General features: G+C 37.4%; 1 protein-coding gene across 1 annotated transcript in view; it reads left to right on the top strand.

The window, feature by feature from the left end:
* Nucleotides 1-25,968, top strand: part of IGF2BP3 (insulin like growth factor 2 mRNA binding protein 3) — a 141,496-nt gene that overhangs the window by 37,684 nt on the left and 77,844 nt on the right. Inside the window, 1 exon segment of the mRNA XM_079151135.1 lies at nt 8,706-8,754. Within this exon segment, the coding sequence (XP_079007261.1) occupies nt 8,706-8,754 (49 nt within the window).

Raw genomic sequence — 25,968 nt, 5'->3', positions numbered from 1 at the left:
TTCCCCTTTCACCAGTCATATTCAGTGAATCTGACATAACCCTTTAACAGTTGAATGGAACTCTGTCAATCCAATAGGTATGATTCAGTCTTTCACAGGGATTGCTAACCTAGCATCTACCTGTTCAATCTCAAGATCGCTCTTTCCATTTTTACTGATCTTCCTCAAGACTGACTTAAAATGTGTGATTTCTTTTGCTAGACTGTAAAACTTCAGGGGAGCTGATGATACAGACTATGATAGATTATTTCCCTCTTAATAATATGTAGAGTGTATTATAAACACAAAAGCTAAAAGAAGTTAAAAGTTGCTCACAATTCTACCAGCCAGAGTTTATCGTTGTATGTCAGTGCAGTATCTCTTCCTTATTTTTCTTAATGTTGGTGAATATGTGCACACACACCGAATGTGAGCTTTGTCCTGCTCATGAATATTTGTTATTATACTAAAACTCATTTTTAAATGAGGTAGTATTCTGTTAATTTTTGTAATGTGTGGGACTATTTTTTTGTACTGGGGATTGAACCCACAGCTTTGTGCATGTTAGGCAAACACTACTAGTGAGTACACCCCTCGCCCTGGAATATATGTGGAATTTTTTTTTTTTTTTAATGCTGTCATGAAATGTCTTCATTTTTCTTTCACATTTATAATGTCTTCATTAGATTTTGTTATGTATATTGCAATTGGTTTAGTGAACCCCTTTAACCTAAATCTCTAGGTTCTTTCTAGTTTTTCCTTTCTATAAGATAAATCTCTGAACATGTTACAGCTTTACCTAAAGAAATGATGTAAGAAAAAATTCTTGAGTCATAGGTAATATTTCTTGTCAGGGGATTTGGTAAGACATTGCCAAATCAACAGCGAAGCACAGTTTTACCAGGTAACAGTGGCCAGTTAATACTCCTATTTTTGAATATGAACCTTTTCAAAAATTTTTTAAAAAGCTAATTCTTAACTATGTAAAATTATAAGGTATAGATATAACTGCAATGTAACAATATTATGTTTATCCAGCCTGAAAAAATTCCTCTGGGGCATAGATTTGAGTAAGTTGGGCAGCTGGAATAACAGTTTGTAGCCAGTGGGGAGTGCCACCAAGTGGCACGTCAGAGAGGCCACACTGTGCTGCTCTTAGTCTCTACATGGTATGACTTTTTATTTGAGAATGAACAGTTCACTCGTGTACTTCATGTTCCAATCCTTGGCATAAGGAAATTAGGCAAAGGGAACAAGATGCAAGTTAGGGTTGGCTTTCTCTGCCTTCAGTCTGTTAGCAGTGTTGACTCACTGTGTGAGCATCAGCATCTTTTATCTATGAAGTGGGAAAAAGTTCCACTTGATTCTTTTTTTTTTTTTTTTGTGATGCTGGGAATTGATCCCCAGCCCTCCACTTGATTCTTAAGAGTGTTGGTAGAAAGAAAGGGATGAGACAGAGATTGAAGTTCATTTGGATGTAAAGGTTGCAAGTTTTGCATTGGAACTTCACATGAAATGACTAGATTCACAGTACCTGAATGTCTGTATACAATCTTCATAAACTCTTTTTTTTTTTTTTTTTTTTTTTTTTTTTTTGCAGTGCTGGGGATCAAACCCAGGGCCTTGTGCTTGCAAGGCAAGCACTCTACCAACTGAGCTATCTCCCCAGCCCCATAAACTCTTAAAGCAGAAGAGTAGCTCAGTTTTTAGTATAGTATAGTTGCCTTCCTTTCTTCTTCCTTTCTTGGTATAAATATACAGTTGAGGATCCCTCATTTGAAGTGCTTGGGACCAGGAACATTTTGGATTTAGTACTTTTAAAAATTTTAGACTATTTGTATACATACATAATGAATTATCTTGGGCATGGAATCCAAGTCTAAACACAAAATTTAGTTATGTTTTATATATACCTTATAGGTTGAAGGTAATTTTATGCAATATTTTCAGTGCATTTGTTTTGACTGACCTGCCACATAAGGTCAGATGTGGGAATTTCCACTTTTGGTGCCATGTTAGTGGTCAAAAAATTTCAGATTTTGAAGTGTTCTAGATTTAAGGTTAAAGATGCTCAATCTGAATAACTTTCTCCATGTAATTTCAATAATAGGTTGCAATAAGTAAATTATGACCATCAGGTTTAAAGCTAAGGGGTGGGCTGCAGGTATACCTCAGTAGTACAGCATTTTACTAGCATATGTGAGGAGGCCCTGGGTTTGATCGTCAGCACCGCGTAAAAATAAAGGTATTGTGTTCATCTACCACTTAAAAAAAAAATTAAAGCTAAGGGGTAAGTTGAAAATTTTGCTTAGGATTAGCATCTCTTTTACCTTGAACATTACTTGCAATCTGTACTTTTTACTGAGGTTTTTGATGTGGTTATGCTATTAGTTGGATTGTAAGTGAAATTAGTAAGACTGATATATTGTGGTTAAGAGGTTACACTCTGGAGACAGAATACCCAGAAGTAGATTCTGACCCCGCCACTAATGAACTTGTGTACGTAAGCAAATCAAACTACTTCTGCCTTTGTTTGCGGGTCTATACAAATCTGTTAAGGTTAAATGAGATAATATATATAAAGCATTTTTTTGTTTATATTCTTTCTTATGTCAATTTTACCAGTGGAAGAAAAGATGAAGATAACAAAGACTTTTAGCAAAACCCTAGTAATCTAAAATTTGAATTAGAAATAATCAGTATTGAATGCCTGTTTTATTTGTTCCAAACAAAATGTGCATTTCCTACCACTAACTGTGGAGCAATGACCAATCCAAAAAGGATGAGCAACTCTAGTGACTAGATTGTAGCTTCTATATTCTTCTGATAGTGCTCCACGTAGATAATGTTGATTGCAGATGGGGGCAAGGAATGTATAAATTTAACCTGAAATATCATAGCAGAAAGCAAAATAGCTCTCAAACTAGTCATGTGGAAAGATACAGGAACCAACGTAAAGGGGCTGTTTACTGGGGAGTTTGAGCGTCAGAAAGATTTAATGCAATGGATTCATGCATATGATATTTATGAATCTGTAATTTCATGAGAATGAAAAAACAAAAACATCTCTGATAAGCAGATGCCGATCCATAGTGGAGAGGGGTAGGGAAGAATGAAACAACTTTGGGTTGTGCGGAGGGGAGGGGTGGGGCTGCGGGGATGGGAAGGACAGTAAACTGAGATAGACGTTATTACCCTATATACAAGTATGATTACACTACTGGTGTAACTAAGCATCACATACAGTCTGAGGAATAAGTTATGCTCCATTTGTGTACAATGTGTCAAAATGGGTTCTACTGTCATGTATAACTAATTAGACAACAAAAAAGAATCTCATAATTACATAAGCTTTGAACTCTAAAAACAACAACATCAACAACAACACTAAAACATTGGTGACCTTTGAACAATGCCAGGACACTAAGTTACATTCTGAAAAGTAAGAAAAGATGTCTTTGGATATTTCTTTCTTCAGTACTGAGCATTAAACCCAGGGGCACTCTAACACTGAGCCCCTTTCATTTTGTATTTTGAGATAGGGCCTTGCTAAGTTGCTGAGGCTAGCTTCAAACTTGTGATGTTCCTGCCTCAGCCTCTGAAACAGCTGGGATCACAATGTGTGCCACCACGTCTGGCTGGTTTTTAATTCTCATTTTGAGACAAGGTCGTGCTAAGTTGCCTGGGCCAGCCTTGAACTTGTTACCCTGTCTCAGCCTCTGGACTTGATGGTATTACAGGTGTGCACCTCTGTTCCTGGCAGGACTCATTGAAGTTGAGACAGAGACAAGGTTTTGGTATGAAACTGGTTCTGTATGGAGATGATTTTAAGGAGTAGGAATCAGGATGGGGAGAATGAAATGGGGAATTAGCAAATCCAGTGGGGTGCTTTATTGAGTTTGCTGTAAGGAATGGGACCTTAGAGAAATGTACAACTACCTCCCAGATTTATCCATATGAAAGACTGGGAGTTTATCTACTGGCATTCCTCCCCACACCTACCCCCATTTATTGTGAATAGTTCTTAAGGATTTCATCTCTGCAGTGTTCCTGGGCTGCTCATAGCCTCCTGAAGCTTTAGAGAAAGCTCAGAGGTTAAAAAAGGGACATGTAAAGTGTGTGCTTTGATTTGAAAGGAGGCATGATAATTTCAGTGTGCATGGGACTGTCCACCACAGCTGTGGATGAAATCAGGGGTGAGGGTATGTGATAAATGACACAAAAACATCTGTTACAGTTTATATCTAGAGTGTCCCCCAAAGCTTGTGTGTTAAAGGCTTGGTCCCCAGTGCAGTCATGTTCAGGGCCGGGAATTTGGGGAAGTGATTGGATTAGGAGGACTCTGACCTCACCAATGGATTAATCCATGGAAGGATTCATATTTGGTGTTATTGGGGAGGCAGTGGAAATGGTCCAGTGTCACCTTGTTGGAGGAAGTGGGTCACTAGAGGGTGTGTCTCATTCCTGGCACCCAGCTTGCATGTGCTCTTACTCGCTCTCTAGTTCTTGAACACCATGAGAAAGCAGCTTTGCTATACCGTTATTCCGCCTTGATGCAATAGGTAAAATCCAGAATTAGGTACTAGAATTTATTACCTTGGGATTGCCAAATAGAGGACAAGAAAACAGGGAAACTCTTGTATTAAATAAACCTAAATGACATGTTAGTTTCGTGCATATCTGCATCTTGTTGAGATCTTGATATGAATAAAAAGTTGGGAAAAAATAGTTACCAGGCATTTGAAAATAAACATTCTGATAACAGAGTGCCAAAAATTCCTTGTTAGGTACAATAATGGAGTTGTAGTTAGGTTGAAATAAGGTCCTTATCTTTCATAGTTACTGATTTATTCCAGCATGACCTCATATGTAAATGGGACTTGTTGGCTGAGGTGTGAGTTTAGAAGCAACACGATTCAGATGATAATTGATAATTGAAACTGGTAATGGTATATGGATGCTCATCTTACTAGTTTTTCTACTTTAGTATGGATCTGAAAATTTATAGAAAATCAAATAAATTCCATCAATTAGTAAAGTTTGGTTTGGTTTGGTATTGGGTATTGAACCCAGGGGCACTTTACCACTGAGCTACATCCCCATCCTTCCTTAATTTTTATTTTGAGACGGATCTTGTTAAATTGCTGAGGCTGACTTTGAACTGGTGATTCTCCTTTCTCAGTCTCCTGAGTGATTGGGCTTATAAATGTGAGTCTACTCACCCAGCAATTACATCTTGAAGATGCTTTTTAGAATCTATAGGAACTTCTCTATTGGCTCTTTATCCTGTAATTAAATCTGCTTTAATAAATAACATAAAGAATTTTTATGAGAACTAATATTCAAGTGTGCTTAGGCATTTTGTTTTGTTTGTGGTACTGGGGATGAACTCCACAGTCTTCTACATGCTAGGCAAGTGCTATCTCACTGAGCTATACTCCCAGACCCACAGTAAGCATTAAAAAAGAAAAATTTATCTGTTAGCCTGAGAATTTTGTTCCATTTTTCCTTCAAGGGAGAAAATCCTTAAATTTTGTTATGATTCCATATGATTAATTTATGTATGAATAGATTATGTTGACTTTTTAATTTTAGTAATACAAGTACTTCAGCAATTCAGGGTTTTTTCCCCTTAAACCTAAGTGCAGCAGTTGTTTTTCTCACTTTATAAGCTGTAAGAAAACCACTGGAAATGTTAGCAGTTTCTTGATAGTGGATTCGTGAATCTTGTGATTTTCTTTCCGTTCTACAGTTAAACAGATTTTATTTTAACTATCAGTGGAATGCTTATCAGGTGTCGAGCACTGTTCCAGACTGAAATGCAACAGTGAGCAAGATAGTCTAATTTACTCCCTGTTGTTAAGGACCATGCAGCCTACTTATATTTGTTAAAGGAGGAGGTGAAACACTAATTTATTTTGTTGATGGTTGAATTGAGCTTTAATAATTTAATAATGTAGTAGAAACAATCAATTAGAACATCAATATTTATTGTCTTGACTCCTAAATATTTAAATCAATCTAAATAAAACCTAGTTCTAATAGCTCAGGTGGGAGATGGAGAGAAGTGGGTGATAGTGTTTAATTGTGTATAGCCAACTTCTTAAGCACAGCTGGGGAGTAGAGTTTCTCAAGTCCTCTCCTTAGCAGAAGTTAATGTTTCTGTGCTCTGTGAGTACCATTTATGCCATAGGTTGGTTGGTTTTCATGTTCAGTCTTGGCTTTTGTACTGATAGGAGTGGAGCACAGAGCTGGGGTTGTAACCTAGTGGTAAAGCGCTTGCCTAGCACACACAAGGTACTGGGTTTGATCCTCAGCACCACATAAAAATAAATTAAAAAATAAAGGTATCATGTCCATCTACAGCTAAAAATGTTAAAAAAAAAGAAAAAAAGGCTTGGAGCACACGGTTAGGAATCAGAGGTAAAACTCTAAGATTAGTTTCTGCATAAATGAAATTCTAGATGTCAAACCACTGTATGGAAATTCTTAGGTTTGGAATTCTTATGTATGGAAGGTCTTATGTTTGTCTAAAATGGAACTTGAGAGAGTCAGATAATGGAAACTGGACAACCATTTAAGGGAACTAGTTATTCTGGAGTAACTTCCAACAAGTAAAAAAATGTTGAATGTACACTTTGAAGACTGAGTAGAAATTCCTTGGAAAATAGGGCTAATGGATTCCTTTTAATGTACAGAAAGTATCCTGTTTAAAAAATTTCCTGAAAAATTGATTTTTGTTTATAATATGAGTAATCACCTGTTAATTGACCTGAAATCTGTATGTATAATTTTATGTGTTTCTGGGAAAAAATTTTGGTAATAATATGTACTCCCCAAAATGAGTACAATAGGGGTGAATACTTAGTTTTTTAACGATATGCCTCTGATCATCTGTCAGATGCTTGAATAAAATAGATTAGTATTTGCATATGTGTGGTAAATGGTTCTTGCATCCTTAGTTATCCAGAGTAAATATTTACACAGTGTAACTTTTATGTTACCTATAATATATAACAATTCTGAAATCTATATATTAGAACATTTTTTATTAGGGAGTACTTTTAAGCTTTTTGTAGAAAATTAGTCCCTGTTCCACAGTGTTCACAATTATGAGCACATGAGTTATTTTTATACAAATCTCAAACTTGTATTTAATCTGCAAATTCCAAGTAGATGGTGTTTTGTTTGTTTGTTGTTGTTTTCCTGAGATTGACATTCCCTTACTATTTCTTTGGTACACTGTTCCTTGATGATTTACTTTATTTTGCTTAGTCATAAAAATGATTTGAAAGTGGTTCTCCTGGGCTGGGGTTGGGACTCAGTGGTAGAGAACTTGCCAAGTATGTGTAAGGCACTGAATTCACTTCTCAGCACTGCATATAAATAAATAAAGACCCATCAACAACTAGACATATATTTTTAAAAAAGTGGTTCACCTTTTCATCATCCAGTTAGTGATACGAATAGGGTATACCTGAGTTTGTTTCATCTACATTTTTCTTGTCATTTCAGATGAATAGGCATCAGCTGTGGCATTTATTCTTTTGTTTTTGGGGAAAGGGAAGAGGCAAAGAACTAGTCTGTGACTCTAGTATAAACTGGTGTTTTGTCATGGAACTTCAAAATTGTGAATTATTTGACCTGGAAAGGGACATTTGATGTGGTTTCTAATTTTGTAAGTTGAAGAAGTATACTTTTTTTTTGCTTGATGTCAAATTCAATTGATAGGTTTTGTTATTATTTTTATTATTTTATTTCTTTGGGGTGATATTTAATGTGGCCAGAGAGATCTGATTCCATAAAATTTTTATTGGTTTTAATAGTTGACTAAAAGTTTCTTTCACTTCTAAGGGGGTAGTAGGTTTGTGGCATCTCGAGTACAGTCTCAAATAATTGATAATGCTTCGTTCCTTCACATGTGTGTGTGTATGTGTGCATGTTGGCATTTGTATTAAGGTGGGGATTCTTAAAATTTTTCTCCACTATGGATTCCTTTGGCAGTTTGAAACCTATACACCTCTTCTTAGGATCTTTTTAAATGTATGAAATATATAGGGATTATAAGTGAAACAATTTTGGAATATAGTTAGCAAACTTAAAACTCAGTAATATGTGCTTAATGTAAGTAATGAGTTCTAGCAATCTTCTTTGAATCTCACCACAGTGAGTGGAGATACTTAGTTTTGCAACAACTTAATGTGACATGAAAATACCTGATTTATATTGATGTCAAAATTACATGTATTACAATTTCATGATTTATTGCCAACATTCATAATTGAAGAAAGTGTTAAATTTTCATCAGAGGGTAGTGAAAACATGTAATTCTCACCCCTCACCCCCAATTCTGAATTCCCTGAATTCTATTCATGGGCCCCTTGGCTGCTATCTGAGAAAAACATATCTGGACTATGTATCCTGGGAGGCTTAATTTTAGGAGAAAGTGTTTGAATTTTGAATATAGTCATTAGATGAAATGTTTTCCAAACATTTTTTCTGCTAGTTTTAGTGACTTTGAAAATATGTCATAATAATCCAATAATGTTAGATCTCCAAATGGTCTCAATATGCATCTTACAATTAGCTTTCTTGGGCTACATTTTCTCATTATATGTTGATGTATAGCTAATAAGAAGTTGGTATCTCATGTAGTTTCTAAACTTTCATGTTGGCTATTAATGTCATTTCTTTTTTCCCTTAAAATTTTTTTAATTCTTCTGCAGGATTCGGAAACTTCAGATACGAAATATCCCGCCTCATTTGCAGTGGGAGGTAAGAACTTCTCTATTTGAATTTAAGATCCCAAATATCGAAGTCTACTGCTGTTAGTTTTTTCAGAGACTTTTCTCCTTCCTTCAACTCTCGGGTATGCTAGAACACAAAATCCTTCTCTTATGACTTGTGTCTTAGTTTGAGTTTTTCTTCCTAATGATATGGTATATCTTTTACAAATCCCATCTTGGAAATACTGAAAAAAAAAAAACAAAAAAAAAAAAAAAAACTTGAGATAGTCTTGAATTACCAGATTATCTTCGCCATCCTATCTGGACAGAATCTTGTTGGTTTTTTCCCTAGTTAGTGAGTTTGTATTTAACTATGAAATTCCCTCCTTGGCAATTTTTAAAAGATGAATAGTACTACTTATACTTTATTTTGAAATGTTATTCTGCTTCCTTTTGCTCAGATGGTGGCACTATAGCAGTGATGTATAAACACAAACTATGTAGCATAGTTAGATAGCCTGTGTCAGCATCTTCCAAAGCGTAGTAATGATGTCATGGTGACAGTTTGAGGCACCAGTAGATGAAGAGATCAAAGAAAATGTCACTTGACTCTTCCAGATGATGGATCCTACAAGTTCTTAAAACCTGCCTTAGAGAAGGTGCTGCAGGGAAACTTCTCGGCTTTTATGTATTTCACATATAAAAATCAAAAAGAACTAGTTTTGTGTGTTTCAAATCAGTCTTCTGAAGTGACATGTTAGAAAAATCAAAGTATGATTAAAAAGTTTCTTTGAGTTGAGGAAGGAAGGTTTGCAGTTTGATTCCCCAAGGTCCCTTATTTGGTAACAGATGATTTGTGCTCAGAATGTTTTACACAGTGTTATCTTTTGAATAATTTTATTGCATTTAAGCTTTGCAGGAAAGGATTGGTTTTTTGGTATATGCTAAATACGTTTCAAGTTATTTTATGTATTAAAAATGTCACTTTCTATCTGTAAAGTATAAAAGATTAAACTGCTACATTTTTCTGTTTTAGATTAATGTTTCTTAGGGCATTCAGTAGCTTGGGGAATGGGTCCCCAAATCTGTTGTCATGGTATCAGGATTAGTAGTTTGATACCCTTATTTGAGGATGAACCATATTAAATATGGTTTTAAAATGTGATTTAGTATGATATTCTATTCAAGAATTACATGTAATATAATGTACCTTTAATGAAATAGTGTATAGTTGCAGCCAATATTAAGTCTAATGTGCCAATAACTCACCTATCTACTATAGGCTAGTGGCAGAGTTTTCTTTTAATTCATTCATAGTATCCAAATTTAATTTGTGGCTTCTCAAGCTTTTCCCTCATTCTGAGTAAAGTCTAATTTATAAAAACAAACCTTTATTTGTTGAACCTAATTTTCTTTAATTTGTTTTGACTTCTCCATAGTCTTTTGAGGTACCACCAGTTGGTGACATCTTCATTTTCAAATGGGCAAATGTGGGCACAAGATTAAAATAATTAAGGAAGAACGTAGAAAAAGCTTGGAACTAGATTTTGGAACTCTGCACTTTTGACCCCTTTTAAACATTTATTAATTAATATATTGATCAACAAAAGGAAATTTACTAAGGACCTCTTAGGAGTAGGATGAGCTATTAAGTGTTAACTTTTATTGAAGACTTGAGTGACTACCATTTATTATTTCTTTTTGGAGGAAGGTCACTTTATATGTCATTATTTATACTGTTATAGTGGGTATGCTAGCTGTCTTGTGCCTAAGCCTTACTGTAGACTGTGGTAATTTTGAACTTACAGTTCTAGATTCCTGTTATAATGGAAGGATTAGGCTTTGAATCCACTGATTGATCTCAGGATCGCAGAAAGAAGAACAACCAGACACTATGTACCTCCTCACTTGATGGAGTGAAAAATACATAGTACCATAGACCAAATAGTCTTGCCTGAAAAAGGGGTTTGACTAGATTCCATTTCAATTTAACTTTGATTTTACAAGAAATACGGATGTTGGAGGGACAGATTGAAACAAATAGCCAAGTTCAGAAAATGGTACATTCCACAGGACAAATGATACTGTTTGCAGATAAGTACAGCCATGAAAAAGGGAAGGGAACTTAATGAGATTTAGGAAGGTAAAAAAGTAAGCACATGCCTTTAGTGAGTCACTTGTGAGCAGTGTAAATAGGCCTGTGGAGCAGCTGGGAGTACCTTGAAGAAGACTTAGAGTTATTTTCTAGGAAACATGGTGGCTTTGGGAGTCAGTCTTGGCATTATATCCTGGCTCTACTACTTTCTAGTTGGTTGATCTAGTTAACGTGATCTCTGAATATGTTTTTAGAATTCTTCTAGCTTCATTTTCCTCATTTCTAATTGTAGCCACTTAAAAAAGGATCATGCACACTACAGCCCTTAAAGCAGTGCAGTGCTGAAAAGGAACAGTTTACAAACAGGAGAGCACATGTCCTATCTCCCTCCACTCTGCTTTCTGGTCTCTCTCCAGTGCCTTCTGTGTGCAGAAACTAACAGGGAACAGCTGGGAAAGGAGAAGTGTGCACAGAGCCCTGACTCAGCTTCACAAAACCCAAGAGTGGATCTGCAATTAGAGCTTAATATCCATCCAAAGTTCTAACCTGGAAGTGGAAGACAGCCCCCTTCCCATTCTGCTGGTCATCATAAGCCATCTTCTGTGAGGTCACTGAAAGGGACCACAGAATCTGGGACCATGCAGAAACACATGTGAGGCCACAGTGCTATGGCGTTGAAGATTTGTAGCTGGACTGTTACGTTTATAGCACTGTTGTCTTTACTTTTGTCATCCTCATTATTAACTGTTATTCTGGAGACTGAAACCAGGGCCTACACCTGCTGGGCAAGCACTCTACTGCTGATCTACTCTCCCAACCCTACTTCTGTTTCTCATCATCTTTATACTATCAAGTATTGATTGAGGAGGAGATCCTTTCAGGTTCTCTGGGTAGCATATCTTGCATACTGTGTGCATTTAGCAAGGCCCAAGTGGTTTCTTTTATTTTTTTATTTTTACAGACTGCATTTTGATTCTGCCCATTTAGTTCCGGTTGATGGTAAATCACTTTTGGACACTGGCTTGACTTGAATGTCTCTCTACCCAAGTGTTTATGGCAGATAAAGATATGATATGAAGAAACTAACTTTTTGAAGGCCCTTCTGAGAATTAGGTTTGTCACCAAATATGTGAAATACATTTGGGAAATGGGAGAAAACTATTTCCCACACTTTTGCCTGAGGGACTTGAATAGATTTGTAGCCAGGCACATGGCACACACCTGCCATCCCAGGTGCTCAGGAGGTTGAGGAGGAGAATTGCCAAGTTGCAGAACAACCTGGACAACTTAGTGAGACCCTGTCTTGACTTTAAAAAGGCTGGGAATAAAAATAAAAGCTCAATGGTAGGTTAAACCCTCAGTTACCCCTACCCGCTACCCGGACCAATGAGAGAACAGGTGAAGGCTTGAGGGAGCCCCTCTTCATTGAACATCATGGTTGCAGACGCTGTGATAAAGTCCTAGCAGAATACTTGATTTAAAACATCCTTGATGATCCTTTTTCTTACAATGTACTCAACTTCTAAGTGGGTTCCCATTTTCTAAAGTATATATATGTTGTTGATGGACCTTTATTTTATTTGTTGGTATGCGGTGCTCAGAATTGAACCAGTGCCTCACACATGCTAGGCAAGCACTCTACCACTGAGCTACAACCCCAGCCCCCATTCCTTAAATTTAAGACATGTCTTCATGTCAAAAAAGAAAGAAGAAAAAAACCTCCAAAATTCTGGAAAAAAGAAAAAATTTTCCTAATTGTATTTTCTTACATTTACTGTCCAATCAAAATAATAAAGATTCCTAATAAGTACTCAGTGAATGCCTAAGGCGCCTCCTTTGAAGTAAACTGTTCAACCCATTAAGTATGTAAATGAAATGGTCATAGAGTAACTAATGAGCAAGTAACATTCTCTTGTTTGGGTCAGTGACAGAAACAGGTGGAGTGATGTTTCCAGAGTTCATTGGTGGGGAAAGCAATGTGAGGTATGGGTCATCACCTGTATTGTAAGATTTTATCTGCTGATGAGGCCCTGATGTTGCCTGTGACTGAAATGACTATATCTTCCAAGATGAAGATTTGAATATATTGTCTGACAAGTACTTAATGGGGAATGCATATTATAAGTCACAATCTTTTTGGAAAACCTGGACTGTTCCTTGGCTTTACCTCAACAACTGGATATTTGATTTTTCCTGGACTTAGTTGACTTGAAAGATAAATATGTTAGGAAGAAATTCTGAAGAGGTTTCAACAGTGTAAGTTTTCTCTTCAGTATGTGTTGTGTGGTGTGATTAAGAAAGTGGAAGTTGTTAGCGGCTCCGGGAGGCTGAGGCAGGAGGATCTCGAGTTCACAGCCAGCTTCAGCAACAGTGAGGCGCTAAACAACTCAGTGAGATCCTGTCTCTAAGTAAAATACAAAAAACGGACTGGGGATGTGGCTCAGTGATTGAGCGCCCTTGAGTTTAATCCCCGTTACCAAAAAAAAAAAAAAAAAAAAAAAAAAAAAAAAAAAATATGAAGTTACCTCTAGAGCCCAACAGTGAGATAAGGGGTGCTCTTTATAATCGAAGACTCTTCAGATTATATCCAGACTTTTGACATACCAATGGGTTAGGCACTGCTTGACATGGGAGGCAAGCAACTGATATACTAACAATGAAATACCAAGGGTCCACATGAAAATTGCAGTATAAAATATTACTCCCTGCCCCTACCCCCATGTGCAGAGTTATCTTAACCCATTTTGTTCCATTATCCCAGATTTGGAACATCTATAAAAACTTAATCTGAGTAACAAATGTTAATCTATTAAATGCAAATATTTGAAATATTTGCAGAGTTGGAAACTTGGAACTTAATGGGTTAATGATTGTTCTTTTAAAGGTCTTTTTGTTGCTTTTTTCTGCACTTGAAGCAATTTTTGCAACTCGGTGGATCTTACAGGAAATCTTAAAAGCCTTCCCTTCTGTGGGACCCTAGAATTGCCTTAACAGAACACCTCAGTATTTGACTTGTTACCTTTGAACCCAGCAAGGGTTCAGAGAAGGTTGACTTATAGAGTGTTAAGACACCCTTGGCTTCTTTCACAGTTAAAAGCAATTTATTCTTCCCTAGTGTGGGCAAGGGTATTACGCAATAGCAAGCAGTCCTAGAGAAGGGCATCAGACCCTCCCTGACAGTCACCCTCACATCAGCCACCCACTCTGGTTAAAATGCCCAGGGCACTGGAAGGATGCCCACATTTCAGGCTAAATCAAAGCACATGCTCTTTATAAGGTAGAAACCTTAGAAAATGATCATCTTCATGTGAGATGAAGCAAGTACTTTTAACGGAGAAATTATGTCATCCATGTTGAATTTAGAAGATTACTTAATGAGGATGAATTGTAGAGGTCAGGGATTTATATAAGATTAATAATGGCTTCTTAAAGTTGGTAACATCTCAAGGAAGTCTGTTTCCTGTCTGTGTGAACTCTGACTATAGGAAGAAAGATTGAATGCAGGAAACCGCCCTTCTAAGGAGGTCAGGCTGTACTGTTAGGAGTAGAAATAGCGATGTCATTAAGCCAGGCTCTGGCAGAAAAAGGGAAACTGAGGAGACTTTATTTAGGAGAAATAAGGAAACAAGCAGGAAAATAGTGATTCATGTTACCTATTTTAGGGATGGGAAATAATACCATAGTTAACATAAAATAGCTCAGAAAATTCACACTAAGCCTTGGATGAATGTGAACTGAGAATGAGAAGACTGCCTAGGGTTGGGGGGTCAGTGGGGTGACTTTCAGGTGAAGAGATTGAGACAGGGTGAGTGGAGGACATCGACGTCTGTATAGTAGGAGCTGTTGTTGTTCTGTCCAACTGTAGATTGCTTTTCAGCACTGTGATCAGATGCTAGTTGTTCCATGATGGTTACAGGAATTAATGCTAGGTAGAAACTGCATGAGACAGAGCATTTTAAGTGAAATTGACAGTACGAAGCTGACAACATGAGGTACTTTAACTCAATCAAACAGAAGAAAATGTGCAAAGACAGGAGTTGACGTGAACCTTAAACTGAGCAAGAATGGAAATCACTGATCTAAAATATTAGAAATAACCCATAAAGGCTGAAGGATACAAGTGAGAGCTCTAAAGTAGAAGCAGATAATAAAGTGGATGTGTGGGTGGTGATTTTCTTCACAGTGGCCTGACTTTGAGCACATGACAGATGGTAACACTGAGCACTTAGGTGCTGGACACTGGAGTGAACTGTTTTGTTTTATTTTTTAATTTCCAGGCAAACAGCATATGTAATACTTGTTTTTTTTTTAGTTGTTGACAGACCTTTATTTTACTTACATGTGGTGCTGAGAATCGAACCCAGTGCCTTACACATGCTAGGCAAGAACTCTACCACTGAGGCCCAGCCCCAACCTGAGTGACCTATTTTAATCTTCACAATCATCCTATTTCCCCACTTGACAGATGAGACCACTGAGTTACAGAGATGCGAAGTAACTCAAGTGTCCAGGTCATGTAGTGGAGGAGGTCAGAGTTTCTGTTCTGGTTTGTTTTCGTTGTTCAACAATAAAACAGCACTGGGGTTCAAACCCACACCTGGCACATATAGTCAAGTGCTCTACCACTGGTTTACATACCCAGCCCATTATCAGTTTTCTCTATCAGGAAACTTCCCCCAAAACGTAAGTTTCTCTTTCTTGCTGTTGTCACTAATTTACTTTGAATATGCCCCTGAAAGTTTGACAGGGAACCTGACAGAAATGGCATCCTCCCCAGGTCTGGAGGAAAGACTAAGGAGTGATGAGTGTTGCTGGAAAACTCTGGTGTTTAGGGAATTGTGGTCAGTAGGGTATTTTGTGCATGGCTGCTCTGGGGTGGGTCAGACCTTTCTTAGAAATGATTTAGTGACTGGTGTGCGGGGGAATTCCAGTTTCCCAATGACAAGGCATGTGAAGCAAGTATTTCTGGTTCCTGCCTGCTATCTCCATGAGCTTTCCAAGACCTCGTGCTGTGTTCCCTGGACATTTGTCATCCTTCTGTAGTTCTGTGGTTGTGGGAGTTTTTCTTTATTTATTTTATTACTATTTTTTGTTTGTTTTTTTTTCCCTTCAGTTAATCTTAAGGGTCTTCATTTTTTTGTTAAAACACTTTTTTAATTGTCAATGGACCTTTATTTATATGTGATGCTGAGAATTGAACCCAGTGCCTCACACGTGCTAGGCTATCACTGAACCACAACCCCAGCCCTCTTCATACTTTTCATTATTAAAAAATCAAACATAAAAAGAAGTGAATGAAACCCAGTTATAACCATTAACGATATATGGTGGCCAGTCTTCTTTTATTTGCACATCTACACTTGTCTTCCTTCTCTATGTTGTTTTGGAGCAAATCCTAAATGTTATATCGACTCATCATTAAAGACTTTAGTATGTATCCCTAAATGATTCTCTTCTAGGACTGCCATAACAAAATTGCATAAACTGGGAGGTTTGAACAATAGAAACTCACTGTCATGGTTTTGGAAGCTCAAGTCAGGGAAGCTGAGGTGTCCACAGGTGGGCCCCTCCTCAGGGCCATGAGGGAAGGAGTTATTTGAAGTTTCTCCTTGGCTTTCTGATAGTTCCTTGGCTTGTGGCAGCACAATTCTGGTCTTTGTGGTGTAGCCTTCTTGGTGTGTGCTGTGTCTGTTCCCGACCTTCCCCTTCTTATAAGGACCAGTTATGTTCACCCTAATGCCTCATTAGGTCACATTTGGAAGTACTGGGAATTAAGACTTTATCATGAATTTTTTGGAGGACACAATTCAATCCATAGAAGTCAGTCAGTCTGTCTCTTTTTTCCCCCCCAGTACCAAGAATTGAACCCAGGGACACTTTACCGCTGAGCTACACATCACTAGCCCTTTTTATTTTATTTTGAGACAGGATCTTGCTAAGTTATTGAATATGGCTTTGTACTTGCCATCCTCCTACCTCAGCCTCCCAAGTTGCTGGGATTACAGGCATGCACTATGCCTGGCAAAAAAATCTTTGATCTTTTTGGTTAGTCTGTTTCATATCATTTCATCAGTACACTATTTTCTTGCCCTGCCCCCCCATCATTTTTTTCTCTCATGCAGTACTGGGGATTGAACGACATCCCCTGCCCTTTTGAAATTTTTATTTGCAGACACAGTATTGCTTAAGTTGCTGAGGCTGAGCTCACGATCCTCCTGCTTCAGCCTCCCTAGTCACTAGGATTATAGGTGTGCACCATTGCACCCAACCCTCCCCCCCACACCCCTGCCACCCATGTTTGTTGAAGTTGATTTATTCTGTAGAATGCTCCACATTATTTTGCTGAACTATATCCACACGTGGTTACTTAACACATTCCTCTGATGCTTGGTGGGCTTGGTTGATATACAAGTTTGCTTTTAGTTCATTTTGACAAGACAGAGTGGTAGGTGGTATGCTTTCATTATGAGATACGTAGTGTCTGCCTCTTTGTGATGTGAAATGCCATTGATCCTTGCTTAGATTTCATTATAGTGTGGTTGCAGGAACTAGTAATATTTGAGGTCCATTTCTTCTTTGTTACCTGGAATACATTTGTAAAGAGGGAATTTGTTCTCAATAGTTGTTAGAATATTCTGAGGTATAGTTTGTATAAAAGAAATGGGACAAATGCTTGATTCCCTGCCTTCCCCTGCCCTTTTGGGTGTCTGGGCATCCTAGAAGGATGCCAGTGAGTCTGTGCTTACATTCTAGTCTTACAGGTTTTAGTATTACTGGACTCATTCTCTTGGCATTTACATCATCCTAAGAGGACCTTGTTAACTTCAAGTTAGTGCCAGTGTTCTTTTGATGCTCCCTCAGTATTTATTAGCTTCATTAATTTTGTGGTCCATGAAGTCGCAGGTTTATCTTGAGCATTCCTGTCCCAAAAGACTAGGATTGGCCCTCTGCTGCTCTGCCCTGGCAGTTTGAGAAATGGTGTTGAAAGGTCATGGAGTGATAATGCCCCTCGTGAGGTCAGATCACTGCCTTTCCTTGTGGTTCACCTTTGTGTCATGCTTATGCCCTTGGTTCCTCTCCCTGTGGTCTCAATCTTGGTCGTTCTCTCCGTCATTCTCTGGCATGTACTTTTCTCTTCCTAAGTATGAACATTTCCCTGTTTCCTTTTAAAAATCATTTAAATTTCACTTGTCTCTATTGCATTTTTGTTTCTGGCTTGAAAGTAAATGTACCCTTGGATGTCTATTTAAACTTGAGGTATCTAAAGCCAAATTTCTTTTCCTCTCAAAGTCTTGCTTTGCCTTCTCTATGGACTTCAGTACTGCTGAAGTCACACTGGCTTGGTCTTATAGTCTTCCTCTCCCTTCTGACCAAAGAACCCCAAGTGTCCTTAGGTGCTTCCTCCTTGATGCTTCTTTTGGTCTTCTTTTCTGTACCCTTGGCCACCTTCCTGTAGAGGAGTCAGTCTTCATTCAATCTTTTTCAGCAGCTCATGTATAAATGGAGAAAAAAACATGTAGGTACAACCATCCATAAGAAATGACCCACCAGCAGCTTCTGCTTCATCTTTTCAAGCTTTAACCTGCTTAGAAGGTGCAGGGTTGGCAATTTTGGGATTCTGCGTTAGTGCTAAATTGTGAAGCTGTTCTTTCAATTTCACAGTCTGCATGTGAGTTCTCTAACTTCTCAAGTGAATATACTTAGTCCTTTCTATTTGAATTATGCAAAACTACCAACAACACACTACCTATTAAGTGCTCATCATAATTGAGAGGACCTTGGTTTCAGTAGCATTGTGCTCATGGTCAATTCAAGAACATAATTGATAAATTTCTCGCCTGTGTTTCGGGCCGAGCTCCCTTCCCCACCTTAGTAAGAGACTTGAGTCTTGCTGTGTTGCCCGGTCTGGCCCCAAACTCCTAGGCTCAAGGGATCCTTCTGCCTCACCTCTCAAGTAGCTGGTACTTCAAGTGTGCACCACCATGCCTGACTAAGCAGTTTTTTTACACGATCTTACACTTCTTCAAAGTTCAGGTTGACAATTAGGACTAAGTGTGAATCCATGTATGAAACCTAGGAGGAAAAGAAGTTAATTGCTTGGGGCTAGGAGATCAGGTAGTTGTTTTCCAGATATCAGTGCTACATGGCCAAACATTCAACAGAGCACTCATTTAAAAAGAGTATTTTAAAAACGTTTATCCTTTTTTTTTTTTTTTTTTTTAATGCATGGGATTTTCATAGTTCTTTACTTTCCAAACTTGTAGGGGCTTTCAAGACACTTACCTGTACACTTGCTTTTTTCTGTGGCCAAATAACATCCTAAGTGTGAGAAGGAGAGCTTCGTTGGAGGGGGAGCTGTTCACTGGAGTATCCACAGTGTGGGGATTCACTTGGCACGTTTTGAAAGAATGAGTGGTAGAATAACAAGTTGAATTATAACCATATACCTTATCTAGAAGAACAGTCATTATTCGGAAGGAATCATTCATGAACCATGTAGATAACCAAATAGCATAAACTGAAAAAAAAGATGCAAAAACAAAACAACCCTGTGGTGAAATGAAACTGAAGTTAGGAATATGAGGTAAAAAGGACTCTATTTCCTCCTCTTCTCTATCCTTCCTCAGAGTCTTTCCCTCCATCTTCTGGCTTTTAATATTTTATTTTTAAAAACAATTATATTTATACAAAGCTACTAATTCCACATGTAAGATTTTATTTCTTGTGAACATTAACAGCGAGCACTTGAAATGAATCAAATGAGAATTTGAGTCTAATTAATGCCATGATGTGAATAAGTAGTGGGTCAAACTAAGTAGCTATGAACAATATCCTATTTCATGGATATTCCACAGTTGGTTTATCCATGTATCTCTCCAAGCACATGGGTTTGCTTCCACATTTTGGTTATCGTGAATAATGCTGCTGTGAAATTGGTGAACTAATATCTATTTAAGACCCTGCTTTCATTTCTTGGGGATATATTCCCAGAAGTGGAATTGCTGGGTGTTTTACCAATTCTTTTTATTTTTGGAGACATGGTCTTGATATTGATGCCTAGGCTGGCCTTGAATTTCCGGGCTCACTTAATCCTCCTTCCTAAGCTTCCCAAGTAGCTGAGACCACAATGCACACACTGCGCCTGGCCTGTATTTCTAATTTTAATATTTTTTTGCAATGTTGGGACTAAAATCCAGGACTTTCTGCATGCTAGGTATGAGCTCTACTACTGAGCTACACCCCCATTCCCTTTTTTTTTTTTTAAAGGAACTACCAAGCTATTTCCCATAGAAGCTGTACCATTTTACATCCCTACCAATAGTGTGTAGCTTCTAATTTCTCCATATATTTGTCAGCATTTATTTATTTTTGTTTGGGGAGATAGTAGCTATGCTAATGGACAAATATTCTTGATTTTCAATTGTTGGTATTTAACATAGATTTGTTTGATTTTTTTTTTTGTGTATTGACTTGTATCCTTTGATATTCCTAAACTAACATTAGTTCTAAAAGTTTGAGTTATTAATAACACATTACTTAGAATTTGCTACTTAATCATATCATTACAAACAGGCAATTTTACTTTTTCTTTTCCATTCTTTTCTTGCTTAAGCATTGACTAGGACCCCAGTGAGAGCCAACAATCCTTATTGTTTTCTCAATCTTTGTGGAAAAAATATTGTCTTTGCCCTTAAGTAAAATGTTAGCAGCAGATTTTCCTGTAGATTATCAGGTTGAAGATAATGCCTTCTTTCTATTCCCTTTTTGCCGACAGTCTATATGATGAGTGTTGGATTGTTTTCAATGCTGCTTCTGCATAAATTAATATGTAATTTTTCTAGGCTATTATGATGAATAATATTCCTCAAATATTGAACCAACCTTGCATTCCTACTATATAAATTGTACTTCGTTGTGTTTTACTCTCTTCATATATTGCTTGATTCAGTTTGTCAACAAATGGAGGACTTGTCTATTCATGAATACTTTTTTCTGTTGACTTTGATTTTTGTTACCAGGGTAACACAGCCTCAAAATACAATGGGAGGTGTTGGGGGTATAACTCAGCAGTAGAGAACTTGCCTAGTATATGTAAGACCCTGACTTCAATGCCCAGCATCACACAGAAGAAGGGGAAAAAAAAAAAAAGGTTGGAATGTGTTTGTTCTTTAGTTATTATACTGATTAGTTTTATGGCTTTAAATGTTTGATAGAATTTCCTAGTGAAACCAGCAGAGCAAAGAATTTCAAAACCTGTTTTTTTGGTTTAAGTTAAAACTATTTCTTCAATAGTTAATAGGACTCTTCTGATTATTTCACCTTGAATAATGTTGGCAATTTAGTTTTTGAAGAATTGACTTGTTTTATTCAGATTGTTGAATAGAGATACATAAAGTTTTGTGATAATATTCCCTTAGTAACCTTTAAATTCCTTTGGGGGGATGTAGTGATACTCCTTATTCAGACCTGACACTGGTAATTTATGTCCTCTTGCTCTCCCTTTCTTTTAAATCCGTCAGTCTTGCTAGGGGTTTGCCAATCTTTCATCACCCCACCCCCAAAAAAACAAAAAAGCCCCCCAAACCAGCATTTGGTTTCACTGATTTTTTTTTTTTTTCCTCAAGTTATATGTATTTAGTTTTCCAATGATTGGAGATATTCCTATTATCTGTCTATGACTTTTAATTCTATTATGGCTAGTGAACATTAGTATATTTATAATTCTTGAAAATCTGTTAATATTTGTTGTGTGAATATCTGTTTTGAGATAGTTATAATCTGTCACTGTGGATGTCTCATGTTACTGGGTGGTGTGTTCTGTAAAGGTTAATTCCAGTTGGTTGATGCTATTCAGTTCTGTGTACTTATTGATTTTTGGTTAACTTATCCTATTCCTTCCTGAGAGTGGAATATTGAAATTCTCATTATAATCATGGATTAGAGTGTTGTTCTTACCAGCTTTTGTCAGTTTTGTTTCCTGTATTTTGAAACCCTGTTGCTAAGTACATATACATTTAGTATTGCTATGTTTTCAAAGGTAAATTGACCCTTTTATTATGATGTAATGTCATTCTTTATCCATGCTGTTTCTTTTCTCTCAATTCTACTTTATCTGCAATTAAATATCACTCCAGCTTTTGATTAATGCATGCATAGTAAGTATATTTTGTATCATTTTGAGACGATATCATAATAGCTGACATGTTTCTTAAAGACAGATCTTTGTATTGTGTAGATTCATTAGTAGCACAGTTGGCCTTCTACCCACTTGATTCCAGCAGATCTCTGTCTTCCCAAGTTGTAACCATTAAAAATGTCTCCATAGATTGCCAAATATACTTTGTTTTTTAAAAAAATATTTTTTAGTTGATGGGTCTTTAGTTTTATTTATATATTTATTTATATGTGGTACTGAGAATCAAACCCAGGGCCTCACACATGCCAGGCAAGGGTTCTACCACTGAGCCACAACCCCAACCCCACCAGATATACTTTCAGGTGTAATTAAAACTTTTGCTAAAAACCATTGCCCTGTAAGTAATGTCATTTTTCTCTGGCTGTTTTTGAGATTTTTTTTCCCTTTGCCTTTGACCTTCAATAAATAGTTATGATGTATTTGCAGATAGATTTCTTTGGGTTTATCTTGTTTGAGGTTCACTGTGCATTTTGAGTCTATAGATCTACATCTTGCCAAAATTGGAATACCTTTGCTATCATTTTTGCAATTACTTTTTGTTTGCCAAATTTCTTTTTCCTCTTGTAGGATACCAGTAACATGAATTTAGGCATTTTTCATTTTCCCACTGGTCTTTGAGCCTTTGTTCATTTTGTTGAGTCTGTTTTCTCTTGGTGGTTCAGATGGAGTAATTGCTGTTGATTTGTTTTCATGGGCAAAGACAGTTTCCTCTGTAGTAATCCACTGTGAGTCCATAGAGTGAGTTGATTAATATCTCCCATTTCTTGGACACTTTGTCTTTCCATTCTTTTCAAGAGTGCTCACCCTTTGTGGAGTATTTTTAATAAGAAGTGCCTTTAAAGGCCTTGACAGATAATTTCAATGTCTGTTTCATTCTTGGCATTTACATTGTCTCTTATGAGTCTAAATTTTTTTAGTTTTCATGTGCCACATAATTTTGGATTGTATTTTGGACATCTTGACTATCATGAGACTGTCGTCTGGTTTATACCCTGTGGAGAATGTTGATGATTCTGTTTTAGAATAACAGTTCAGACTGCAAGTTGCAAACAGCCTTGGGTGAGTTAGGGTTCCAGTTCAGTTGTGTTTTTGGAGCTTTTGGATTCGTCTCATGTGCTTCACTTAGCGTCTGCCAGTCCAGGACCTGGGCAGTGATCTATCCCATGGTTAAGTTCTCAAAATTTTGAGTATGTGGTTTGTGTTCACATTCGAGCTTGTTTATTTTGGTGCTAAACCCAGGAGTTCCTTCTGACTTTCCTGGGCTCTTCCCTCACCATGATTTTGTTATTATTTATGGTTCCCTGTGTTTTCCTTCCCTTTTTTTGGTTCTGTAACCTGAAAAGCAAGGACCTTAGTTACCCCACTTGGCTGTGCACTTCCTGGACCCATGTCCAAGGTTAAGTAGCAGGAGGATCCAAGCCATTCCCTTGAAGCCATAGTTCCTCCTTTCCATCACGGCTGTAGGTGATCCTTTCTGCTCTGAAGCTAGGACAAGTCTTCACTAAAGTTCTTTCCTGTGTCTACCTTCCAATTTTTTCCCTCCTCAGTCTGACCTGAGGCATACCAGAAGAGGAAAGGGGGTGAATAGATTACCTCAGGCTCAATAGTACTTCAAATTCTTCTATCCATCTGCCATCATTTACTTTTCAAAAGTCTTCAAATAGGGCTGGGGAGATAGCTCAGTTGGTAGAGTGCTTGCCTCACAAGCACAAGGCCCTGAGTTCGATCCCCAGTACCGCACCAAAAAAAAAAAAAAAAAAAAAAAAAAAAGTCTTCAAATAGCTGCCTCATTATTCTCTTCAGAATTGATAACTGCATTCAGTGGAAGAAAGAGGGAGAAATTTGCTTGTTCAGTTTTATCTGGACCCAGAACCTGGAGTTAAAGTTTTATTTCTTTGTAATTTTTTTGTTCCTTCTAAATGTCCAAAGAGGCAGGTTGAGCCTTTTATTTCTCAGAGTATTGCTCACAAGTTGATTTAAAGTTCATTTCTCACTTGTAGATAACCTTGGATTAAATTCATCTCCTTAGGTGTTTTTTTAAAAAAGAATGTGTATATTTGAATTGTCTGCACAAGTCAGCACTACAGATGTGTATGTAATGCACATCATTTCAGTTTATGTGTGTAGAAACCTTTTCTTGTTGCTCTTTTCCTATTGTGTCCTACCTCTGATTTTAATAATGAATAAAATATACAAGGTTAACATGGGAGAGGGAGAAGTTCCCAGGTAGGGATTTAGAATAATAAATCAACTGGGATGGCAATTTTAATCCTATTTCTAATTTCAGCATCAGCAGCCAGAAAGAAAGGGTTGTCTCAGTGTTAGGGCATTTCCCCTCTGTTGTTTCCACCTTGCTGAGTGACCTCCATTGTCCTAGGCTAAAAGGTCTAGCTATGGAAAGCGTTTCGTTTTCTGTGGTCTCGCCTAGGTGTCTGCTGTATATACACTGATTCTTTTCAGGGTTCCTCAGTTTTTGGTTCTTGTATGGTAGGTCGATCATGGTAGATGGTCACTGGGCTGGTTGATCAGAGGTGTGTGATAGTTTTTAGCACCTGGCCATCAACCAGCTTCTGAACACTTCTGTGTTCAATTTGCTAGATTCATTGGCCTAGTGTTGTTGTGTGTCCACAACACCCACCCTCTCCTACATGTGCCTGAATATACAAATATTAAAATTGTTGATCATAATTAATGTGGTATTTCAGACTTTAAAAAAATTGTTTTTTTGAACGAAAATGAAGGAAAAATTTTATTTTTATATAACTGTCATTCAGTAGATAATGTACATTGTGCAGTTGTATTACGATTTGATCTTTTTGTGTGTTTGCGTGTTGGGGATTGAACCTAGGGGTGCTCAACCACTGAGCCATATCCCCAGCCCTTTTCATTTATTTTGAGACAGGGTCTCACTAAGTTGCTTAGGGCCTTGGTAAGTTGCTGAGGCAGGTTTGGAACTTGCAGTCCTCCTGCCTCAGCCTCCTAAGCCACTGGGATTACAGGTATCTGCACTGGCTTAATCTTTTTTTTTTAATTTTTTTTACTTGTCAGTGGACCTTTATTTTATTTATATGCAGTGCTGAGTGTTAAGCCCAGTGCCTCACACATGCTAGGCAAGAGCTCTACCATTGAACTACAACCCCAGCCCCTTGTTCTTCTTTTGGGGAGGGGTTGGGCTGGACCAAGGACTGAACTCTAGAGCATTGGACTACCAAGCCACATCCCCAGCCCTATTTTGTATTTTATTTAGAGACAGGATCTCACTGAGTTTATTTTAGCACCTCTCTTTTGCTGAGGCTGACTTTGAACCCATAGTCCTCCTGCCTCAGCCTCCCAAGCCACTGGAATGGTAGGTGTGTGCCACCAGGCCCAGCCTTGAATCTCCTTTTTTTTTTTTTTTAATATGTCATTTTTAGTTGTAGGTGGACACAATACCTTTACATTATTTTTATGTGGTGCTGAGGATTGAACCCAAGGCCTCATGTGTGCTAGGTGCTCTACCACTGAGCCACAACCCCAGCTCCTAATCTCTCTCTCTCTTTTTTTCTTTTTCTTTTTTTTTTTTAAACATTTTTAGGTATAGATGGACACTTTGCCTTCATTTATGTTTAGTTCTTTTTTTTTTTTTTTTTTCAATGTGGTGCTGAGAATTGGACCCAGTGCTTCACATGTGCTAGGCAAGTGCTCTACCATTGAGCCACAGCTACAGCTCCCTCATCTCCTTTTTTTTTTTTTTTTTTTTTTAAGAAAAATTTCCTAAGGAAATGGTTTGAAGCCCATCTTACTCATTTTTATTTGTTCTCATCAGTTCTACATGACAGTAGAATGCATTTTGACACATCATACATTAATGGAGTATAACTTCTCATTCATCTGTTCGTATATGATGTAGTTACACAGGTTATGTAATGATACATAAACATAGGGTAATAATATCTAATTAATTTTGTCATTCCTGCCCCTTCCGTACCTTC

The sequence above is a fragment of the Sciurus vulgaris genome (assembly GCF_902686455.1).
Source record: "Sciurus vulgaris genome assembly, chromosome: 8".
Taxonomy (NCBI): Eukaryota; Metazoa; Chordata; class Mammalia; order Rodentia; family Sciuridae; genus Sciurus; species Sciurus vulgaris.
This window is presented reverse-complemented; position numbering and strand designations above follow the sequence as displayed.